The sequence below is a fragment of the Bos grunniens genome, chromosome 12, assembly GCF_055505025.1.
Source record: "Bos grunniens cultivar Pamir isolate PY7600 chromosome 12, Bosgru_T2T1.0, whole genome shotgun sequence".
In the NCBI taxonomy this organism is placed as follows: Eukaryota; Metazoa; Chordata; class Mammalia; order Artiodactyla; family Bovidae; genus Bos; species Bos grunniens.
Window position 1 is genome coordinate 31,699,694 of NC_141176.1, and position 10,499 is coordinate 31,710,192.

The 10,499-nt window shown below is 41.4% G+C and overlaps 1 protein-coding gene across 1 annotated transcript; it reads right to left on the bottom strand.

Moving 5' to 3' along the window:
* POMP (proteasome maturation protein) lies at nucleotides 1-10,491 on the bottom strand. The gene is made up of 6 exons (XM_086329565.1): nucleotides 10,418-10,491; nucleotides 7,155-7,252; nucleotides 5,409-5,469; nucleotides 4,599-4,700; nucleotides 3,014-3,107; nucleotides 1-168 (listed from the first exon to the last, which is right to left on the bottom strand). Exons 1-6 carry the CDS (start codon nucleotides 10,418-10,420, stop codon nucleotides 101-103), a joined length of 426 nt encoding a protein of 141 aa, XP_086185691.1. The 5' UTR covers nucleotides 10,421-10,491; the 3' UTR covers nucleotides 1-100.
* Nucleotides 10,492-10,499: the final 8 nt, after the last annotated feature.

Here is a 10,499-nt window from a genome sequence, read left to right on the forward strand (position 1 = left end):
TTCTCATGTGTTAGTACTTTTAATGTGCACATCAAATTATAGGAAAAAGACAACTATAAACAAGACGCAGGCCCTCTACTTCCATGAACAGCACATGGCATTACAGTAAGCCAAGTTTATATTCAACCATCAAATGCGGTTCTCCCATTAGTTCACTTTGTGATGGGTCTGAAAAGAAACAAAAATAAACATGTTAAAGGGTCTCAAAAAAAGATAAATTCTCTGATTCTACTCAGATGAAAATTTAAATTAGGCAAAACAAATATAAAGTGATAGAAAATATACCGCTGGCTGCCTGGGGCCAAGGGTGGAGGAGCAAAAGGACCAAGGAAACTTGGGGGATGATGAAAACATTTTACATCTTGATTGAGGAGACAGTTCCACAGCTGCACACATTTACTAAAATTAACAGACTGGACACTGTAAAATGGATGCATTCCATTGTATGTCGACTATACCTCAATTCAGTTGATTTTAAAAGAAAATATAGATTGAAAAAGTTCTCATGTTTCAAAGTTCTTAAATTTTCCAGTGGCTTCCAAGTTGAGTCTAGAAACAATCGCTAAGACATTAAGCAATCCTTAATGTAATTTACAATTTCATCTCTATCATTCTGTGCTCTGTTGCAAACACATATATATACAAACCAGAATCCTAGAGTAAAAAAACCTTAGGAATCTTCTCTCTTGTCTGTACTGATGAGTCAGACAAAAAGTCTTACTTTAACTGTGATAATGCACCTAAGATAAAATGAATATCAACAGTAAGCTTCCTACAAACAAATAAAGCGTTTTCTTTTTTTTGCCCTCTACTCCTCCACACAGAACAAGAAACAGAATAGATACCCAATGAATTAAACTATAAAACAGTTTGTTAAAATAAATAATCATTCAAATAATGATTATCAAGAGTAACAAATCGATTTGGATATTTCCTCACTGGACCTCCTGAGACTGGAGATGACTGTGTCATTATCAGTTCAGGAATCCTGACTCTGGCCACTTGTCACACAACATAGTAGCCTCAGCAACAGCTGATACTGTTATAATTATTAATAAATGGTTAGATATACAAGAGTTTGCTACAATTATTAACAGAGTAGAGGACTATGTATACAAAGGGCATCCAAAACCCAAAAGTATGTTTACAAAGGAGTACAAAGAACAAAGGTGTCTGCTGCAGCAGTGCTTCATGTTAATGAGAGAGAGAGAGAAGCACGCACCCCTCAACACAGGCACTGATGCAGCATACCTCCTGTAAGATACACACAGTACGAAACCAACTGTGTTAAAAGATAAATACTAAGCAATGACAAATGTCTTCTGATTTCATATGGAAAGTCTGGAAGGACATCCACTAACTAAAAGCAGCAACCAAACAGGGAAGGAAGGAGGGAGATGGGTTGGGGGTAATTAATCATGGAGGACGTGAGTCTCGGCTGTAATGTTCTCAATTCTTAAAGAATATCCTCATTTATATAATGCCATCTTTCCTTGAAACTCTGCTTGTCTAAGCCTTTGATTTGATAAAACACTTGCCCTAGAAGACAGCACACCCTGTGCTGGTGAGCAAGGCCCCAGCCCGTGGAGGGTCCTCCCAGGCAGGAATAGTCACCTTGGTCAGTTTCAGTTTCCTCATCTTCAAGTGACAGGAAGGGAGTAAACAGAAGGCCACATTCAGCATTAGGAAAAAGTCTCACATCTCTTCCCTTCCTTATAACATAGCGTGCAGATTTTTGTTGGCCAAGTACTTCTCTGATGAGCAAGCAAGCAAAACCTTCATCACCTCCAACACTTTAAAAAAATGTACGGATTTTCATCCCAGTTTAATAGTCTTCATATTGCACTTAGATTAACACAGTACTTCCTCACTGTAGACTTTAAAATTCCTTCTGTATCAAAGGTGATGAGGAGAAAGTGGTGAGCCAGAGCTTTTCTCACTCAGCATGAACCAGGCACCTTAGGAGGCCCTGGAGTGAACAAGACAAAGTCCCCAGCTCTCCTGGAGCCTGTATTTAAGTTGGGAAAACAAATAAGAAACAAGAAAATACCAGAAGAGTGATATGCAAAGAATTAAAGTGAGGTGACAGGGTAACTGGGAGCACGTTAGACTGCGCAGTCAAGGAAGGCCTCTCTGAAGGGGTGGCATTTAAACTGGGACTTGAGAAGTGAGGGGAAAGTATTCTAAGCAGAAGGAACAGCTAAGGCAAGGCCTAGCTGTTCACCTTACTTGTTTTAAATTAGGACTAAATGTAAAAGCTTAGGAATCCGAGGTTTCCTGCACTCAAAAAGTGCCCTCACAGAAGAGGCTCATGAGACTTCTGCTGTGTCCACAGCACTTCCTTACCAAACATCGGCAGCCGAGCAAAACTAGTATAATTTAATCCTGCTTCGTTTTTCTGTTTCTCCTGAACTGCTGGGGCACAATGAGCACAGACGATACTGGACAGAACTGTATTTGCTCTCTTTCCTCAGAACCAGAAAATAACAGGATGCTACATGTTCTTAATTAAAAGTCATTGACCTCAAACATAATACAATCATCCAGAGAAACTTATAAAAATTTTTTTCTTTAGTATTCACCATCTACAGAAACACATCTAGGAGGACAAGGAGGGTATTTCTGAAGAAACCTTTCATTTTTTTCTAGATGTTTTTAAAGCTAGTTATATCCCACAAATGTTCTGAATACTGCAACAACAATCCTTGTTTAAGCTGCCCTAAGAATATCCTACTGGATTCACACATCAGACTTTATCCTCAGGACATAAAATCAATGACTGTCAATGGTTGACTGAAATGACTATAATCTCAGAACTCCATAGACATCTTTCACTTTTAAAAGCAGTTAAAGAACAGTTATTACCATTAAATTTTATCTTATTTCAGTGAATAAACACAAGTGAATTTTATCAACTATAAGCTATATGATGACAAAGACATAGTAGGTTTCGTTTGCTGCTGTTGCCTTGTAATTACTGGGGCTCCAGAAAAAGGTATGGAATGACACTTACCATTAAGAATATCTTCAAATCCAATAGTCTCATCGTTACCCCTCAAAATATCCAGTGAAAGGTTTGAGCTTGGAAGAAATGGAAGACGCTGAACCTTTAGGAAAAGAATAAAAGAGCAAACTTAGAAATAGTAGAGAGGAAAAAACATACATGATCACATTTCAGTGTCTTCATTATTTGTAAAATTCACAAACTAAATAAAATACCAATTTAACTGGGGGGGGAGGACAGGGAAATTTTTAATTCTTCATAACCTTATTCAAAATATAGACACTGAAATTGAAAGCTTTTACTAATACTTAATAATCCCATCAGGTCTGCACATTATTTGGGACCTTTGCATCTGTCCAGGAAAACCGAAGCATACAATGTGATGAAACACAAAATTCTCGAATCTAACATCATGCTTTGTTTCTAAAACACATGGGACAATCAAATTCCTGAAGAAATTCTGAAGAAATGCACTGAGAGCATTACTTCACTTAATAAACTGATTATTCATTTTGTATGTTGTTCTGTAATGCTCATAGCACAAATACAAGTCATGACCCTTTAAAACAGTAGTGATAACTAGAGATGAAGATCAAAGTTATCTGTGGGCTTTTAAAAACTACAATGCCATTCTGAACTAGTGCTATCTACATTTTCCAATTACTAAATACATGTATTGCAGACTGGGGTTCCCTTGTGGCTCAGCTGGTAAAGAATCCGCCTGCAATGCAGGAGACCTGGGTTTGATCCCTGGGTTGGGAAGATCCCCTGGAGAAGGGAAAGGCTACCCACTCCAATATTCTGGCCTGGAGAATTCCATGGTCTGTATAGTCCATGGGGGTCACAAAGAGTCAGACATGACTGGATGACCTTCACTTATACTGCAGACCAGTACCTAAGTACAGTGCAGAAAGCACTGGCTATAGAGTCAGAGGTTCAAACTCTGCTTTCAGTACTGACCAACCCTACGGCCTTGCCTAGTTACCTGATCTGTCTCACCCTGGTTCAACACCTGTGGCACGGGACAGCAGCACCTTTCCCTCACACCTGCAGCACAGTGTGCTATAAAGCACGGCAGTCACTGGCACATACTCAACAAACCTTAATGCAGCCAAACCAAATTTTCCATTTTTCTGTTCTTTGTTAGCTATCCAGCAGTCACTGGAATCAATGCAGTGTGATATGACAGAATCTAGAGCACAGATGGGGGACAGTTCTTAAACACCTGGAAGGACATTTTCTTCCTGAGTAACATGTGTATTCAGCGATATACAACCTGCCCACTAGACACCTCCACTTGGATATTCCTAGAGGCAGCACAAATTCAAAGTAACTCCTCAGAAGGAGAGAAATATAAAAGTGGACGCCTGTAACTATCCAGACACTGAGCCTCTAATCGAAGGGGTTTCCCATTTCAAAGCTGCTTTTCTCTATGAAGTAGGAATGGAGATAAAATCCTAACAGGGGGAAAGTAGGAGAGGCTGCAGGGAAGAAGAGAAGGTGAGGTTTGTACAGTTTTTACCAAAACGAAGACTCCTCCCAATCAATTCAGCACACAGATGGGATGCATGCAAACTGACAGCTGGAAACCCACCTGCTGCACTGCCTTGAATTCCATCTGCAGTTTTAGTGGTGCAAAAAGACCCTGGATGTTTCTCAGTGTGGAGAAGTTCATCTTGTCTTGGTTGAGCTGGAACTACAGAGACAACACGTAATTTTAAATGTGACATTCTGCTTTCAAAACAATGAGCACTGACATCCATGTGACACACACATACACAGAACCCTTTAGGTGGTCTTCAGGACATCTATACATGTCCTACCTTTGGGAGTGACCTTTCTCCACCTATTTAACTGACTAATATAAGTCTAAAACTTTTCAAATGTCCCCTCTTCTAGAAAGCCTCCCATAGCTTGGCTGCTTCATCTGTGGTCCTCTACAATGCTTCAGGTAGTCCCAATCCACTGCTTATCTTCCCACTAAATTTTCAGCCCCTAAAGGATGGGGATGATGTCATACCCATCTGTGTACGTCCTGTGCCTAGCAGTAACTTGGAAATGAAGGCCTGAAAAAAAGATCCAAGGCTGGAGGGTCGGGCTTGGATATCAATAGCAAAAATGGCAGGGGAAAAATATAAAAGAAATAAAAAAGATTACCAAGTGAGGAAATATTATGAGAGGAATGGAGAGGTGGACCAACCTCTAGAAATGTCCATAAAAAAGACAAAGAAAAAGGTGTAGAAAGGGAGCTTTAGTGAACCAAAGCCTATTCCATAGGATATTGAAAACAAAGCTTCATGTTCTTTATAGTCAAATGCTCAACACCAGAATTGTCTTAATCATGTATTACTAACATCATTTTTCTACCAGAGGGTAAAAATAAAAACACAGGTAACATACTTACATTTTTTTCTGATAATTCAAGAGGATGACTGGGCAGAAGTTCATTTTTCACACAAGAGAAACTGAAAATAAACATTTAAAAGGGAGGTTATAGATCATTCAATACCTAGGGCTCACACTTATCTATCAGTGCTGTCATACAATGAAATGGCACAGGGAGCTTGAGGCCGATGAACAAATTATTCTGTATGCTGACTGTGGTGGTGACTGTGGGAATTAATACATATATAATTCACAGAACGACACTAAGAGGGAAAAAAAAGATCAAGTATTCTATATATTGTTGTAAATATATCTATTATAGATCCTGGAGGTCAAGAACTCAATAAACTGGGAAGAACCCTCCAAAAAGTGGTGCTAAGTGATGCTCTGTATCTGGAAGAAACTTCATAGTGTGTGTACTACTATTACTCTGATGATGTGATTCTTTTATTACATAAAGTACCTACATTTCTCCTGTTCATATCTAATGCATATTCAATAGTTAATATATTTTTGATAAACACACACTGAAAAACTTGTTTGAGATTTACCAACTACCTACTATATGCGAAGTACTATATTAGGTGATACATAGCTAGAACCGGGCCACGGGTCCCTATCACTCTATATAAACATCACCATCTTATTCTCCAACCAGGATTTAAGAGCTGAAAGAAACCTTAGAAATCCTGCAACATCAGTATTTATCAAATATTGTCTTTGTACAAATTTGGGAATTTGAAAATGGTCCTGCTCATGGTAATCTTACAATCTGAGAAGAAAAAGGAGCATTTCGTGTATGTGCAGTGGGAGTGGGGGGAACGGACCAAAACCCAAAACCAAATTACCAGGACTCGGTTAGTGGCTAGCTTATGAATTTGATTATACTATAAACCAAATTATATCTCCAATTCCAAAAGCAATATACTGCATCTTTCACTACAAAATGGAAAGACAATGAGGCATTATGTCTGCTTCCAGGGACCAATATTAGAATGACATTCTATGACTAAATACCTTCTAAGTAAATATAAAATTCAAAATACAGTATGTACCCAGTAGGGAGGATATTTGACTAAACAGAAAAAACCATCTGCCAAGAAAAAAGACCAGTACCAGAAAATGAGGCCTAAACATATAAAAACATAAAGGGAAGGGGTACAACTGTGCTATAACTAGAAATGAAAAACAAGAGCAGCTAATACTTACTTACTGCTTTAATGTCACATATTGGTCTAAGTATTTTCCAGGGATTAGCTCATTTATTCTTCAAAATAAAGACAGATGCTATTACTAGCCTTATTTCATAGGTGAGGGCAATGAGACAGAACAGTTAAGTAATCTGCCCATGGACACACATCTAGTAAATAGCAGAGTCATGACCAAAACCCAGAGCCCATGCTCTTTACTGCTATGTTCTAGTACCTCCCAAAGAAAAGTGAACTACTCCCAATTTGCCTTAGTTAGTAAGATGAAGAACAAAGGGCTCTCCAAGTTATCAGGAGCAAAAAGAGGAATCCCACCAAATCGTGCTGCCAGCTAATCTCTCCTAGGAGGACACACTTTCTTGGGAACCTGGTACTCTGGCAAAATGCTTCTTCCTCTATAGAAACATTCATGCTTCCTCTCCTCCCTCCCTCTAGTCTAAAGTATACTACTTGCTACCTTTTAAATTAAATACATATTTATGGCTTGTCAAAAGATTTAAAGAATATTGTGAAAAATAATTCACATATTATAACAAAGTCACAACTCCCCTACATACCCCTTTCGAAGAAGATCATGACTTTCAAAAGGTCCACTTGCTGACAGCTCAGTAACTGGAATACTGTCCTTTAGCTGAGATCCAAGTCCTCTGGCATTCTACAACACAAATAAAAAACACTATTATGTATAAAAAAAAATGTTAACAACTCACACTGAACCTCTATGTAAAAATACTGTTTAAGCATCAGAGAAAAGATAAGGTCTCTGCCCTCCAAGAGACTACAGTCTAGGCCATTACTATGAGCCTCAGCATCACATAGAGGGATGCACAAGGTTCAGTGAATAATCTGGAATTTGGGGCAGGAAGGATTCCTGAGCTGAGTGCACTCAGACTGAAAGGCATTCCAGGAAAACAAGAACATGGGTAAAGGTATAAAAATATAAATGAACAAGCCGCAAGTAGTTTGAGATGATCAGCTAACTATATGTCTGAGTAGGGCAGAAAGAAAGGCTGGTGAAAAGAAAAATGAAAAGGCTTAAATATGCAAAGAAATTAAGATTTTGTTCTGAAATTGAGCACCAGATCATGATCAGATTTACTTTCATTGGGAAGATCCTTTCTTTACGTTGGAATGATGAGCCCAGAATGAAAAAAGTTGAGGACAGAATCCTGGAGAGTACCATTCCTTAAGGACAAAGAACAAGGAAAATGGAATTAAGAATGGACAGAAGAGCTAGAAGAGAGTGGTCACAGAAGCTAAAGAAAAAACGGAATCTCAGAAAGCATTTGGTTCCCTTAAGAGGGTGCTACCTGTGAAAAATAAACGCACTTAATCAGGCTGGCCTAAATAAAAAGAAACAAAACGCTAAGATTCACTGTATATGCGGTACTTGTGTTCTGTCACCCTACTCATTTACACTAATTTAATCACCAAATATTTATATCTACTATGTGGCAGGTACTCACTCTACTAGATGCTGAAGATACATATCTGGCGTCTAGGGCTTAGTCTAATGAAGAGAGAATATACATGCATAACAAAAATGTAACAAACACAAGATGCTGAGTTTAAACCATCTAGTGCTGAATACAACATCCTTGCAATCCTGAAGAAAAATGTCAAAAAGCTACAAGCAGTTTGGTATTTAGTCTATACTCTTCTAGGAGAAGGAGAAGGCAATGGCACCCCACTCCAGTACTCTTGCCTGGAAAATCCCATGGATGGAGGAGCCTGGTGGGCTGCAGTCCATGGGGTCGCTAAGAGTCGGACACGACTGAGGGACTTCACTTTCACTTTTCACTTTCATGCATTGGAGAAGGAAATGGCAACCCACTCCAGTGTTCTTGCCTGGAGAATCCCAGGGATGGGGGAGCCTGGTGGGCTGCCGTCTATGGGGTCTCACAGAGTCGGACACGAGTGAAGCGACTTGGCAGCAGCAGCAACAGCTTCTAGGAGAAACTACTCTGGGAAATTAGCTTTTCAAATTGCTGTTTTACTTCAATTCGTGCATTTCACTAGGGTCAGGTACTGTAGTTTGTCCAGGGTTTCTCCAATCTACTAATTGCATCCAGGCTCTCACACCTGGATAACTTTAAGAGCACTCTACTGGGTCTTGCTGCCCGTAGACGCTTCCATTTTCCAGTTCTACACAGCAAAGTCTGCTTGACATGCAATCTCCTCCAACAAAGCTGGGAGAAAACCAAAAAACAAACAAACAAAAAATCTTTCACTGGTTGGTCAATGCCTTTTCAACGCCTTTTCAATGTCTGAAAAACAATGTCCAAGGCCCAAAGCCTGGAACTCAAGAACCTGCACAACAGGTTTCAACTCCCCTGAACAGAAGTCACGGTCAATTAGGAAAAGAAGCTGGAATCTACTGTTTGTCACTAACCTAACAGGTGCCTGTGATGAAGGCACAGAACCTTTCTGGCCCTGCCTACTCATCCTTCCAGGTATCTGAACTCCTACAGGACTAGAGTTGTATGACTGTACCTTCCCAAACGTTATTTCCTACATGCACAGTTCTCCTCCTCCCAGACTGCTTTATTGTAAAGTGACACAAGAAAAGTCTCTTCCAGGCACAAAGAAAGGGGGATTGTGATCTCTGGGTTCTACCCATTATCACTTTGCCAATTCCCTTCTGTAAAATATCGGGATCAGTACATAATGTTTCTAAGAAAGTAGCAGAGGGGAGCAAATCTATGAAAAGTTAACACTAGTTATTTCAGAGTGTCTTAAAATTTTTTATTTAGCTGTGCCAGCTCTTAGTTGCAGCATATGGGATCTAGTTCCCTGACCAGGGATGGAAAAACCCCTGCCCCCTACATGGATAACACCAAGAGTCTTAGCCACTGGACCACCAGGGAAGTCCCTCTGAGTGTTTATAAAACCTCTTTTCTATGTTCAGCAGTATTTGCCAACAGAAGTAAGTGTTAGTCGCTCAGTCATGCCCAACTCTTTGGGACCCCATGGACTGCAGCCCACCAGGACCCTGAGTCCATGAGATTTTCTAGGCAAGGATACTGGAGTGGGTTGCCATTCCCTTCTCCAGGGATCGAACCCGGGTCTCCTGCACTGCAGGCAGATTCTTTACCGACTGAGCTACAAGGGAAGCCCATTCACCAACAGAAGCTTTCTAGATTTGGACTGGTACTAAGAGTCACGGGCAATGACGGACGATTCAGGAAATCTCTCCCAAATAGCAAACTTTTTTAAGAAGAGGAAAAAAGAGAAGGGGCGAGGGAGGAGGAGGACTCCACTAACAACGCTAACACAGAGGGAGTAACAAGTATATAATTTTACCCCCTCCAACGCCTGACATGCTACAAACTCCCCAAAATGTTGGCAAAGTAAAAGCAGAGTGATGGAAAGCCGACCCATAGTTGTGGGTTTGTTATCCAGGCGGTTCCGAGGGTCGAGGGCGGGTGAGGAGTTTGGGGGACGCGACTCCCAAGGGCTAACGGGCGGTGCCCCCACCCCAAGACCGCCGCAACTTTCGGGTTTGCCCCTGCCACCTCGGCGCCGACTCCAGGAAGGGACCGAGGTCGGGGTCGGCTGGTGGGTGGGTAGAGAGAAGAGGAGGTGAAAGAGGAAGAAGCCGAGGCGCGGCTCCCGGTACCAGCGCCGGAGCCCAGCCCGGACGGCCACGAGTACCCCTGAACCCCGTGACTCAACAGATCATGGCGGGAGAGGCGGGCTTCCTCCTCCTCCCGCCGCTGCTGGGGGGACGGCAGGAAGGCGGCGGGCTGCTCCTGCGGCCACCGACCCGAGCCCGCCGGCCACTCGGGTCGCCCGGGGTATAAGGGGGGGTTTCACTCACCATCTTCGACTCGCTCGGCGTACAGACGCTCTCCCCTTGACGGTCAACTGGCCCCGCCGCTCACTTCCGTTTCCGGGCTTGC

Coding starts and splice junctions, on each gene's coding strand:
- POMP (XM_086329565.1), bottom strand. Junction 4,701..5,408: donor TTGAATTATCAGAAAAAAAT/GTAAGTATGTTA, acceptor TTGTCTCTGTAG/TTCCAGCTCAACCAAGACAA. Junction 3,108..4,598: donor AATTCAAGGCAGTGCAGCAG/GTGGGTTTCCAG, acceptor CTTTTCCTAAAG/GTTCAGCGTCTTCCATTTCT.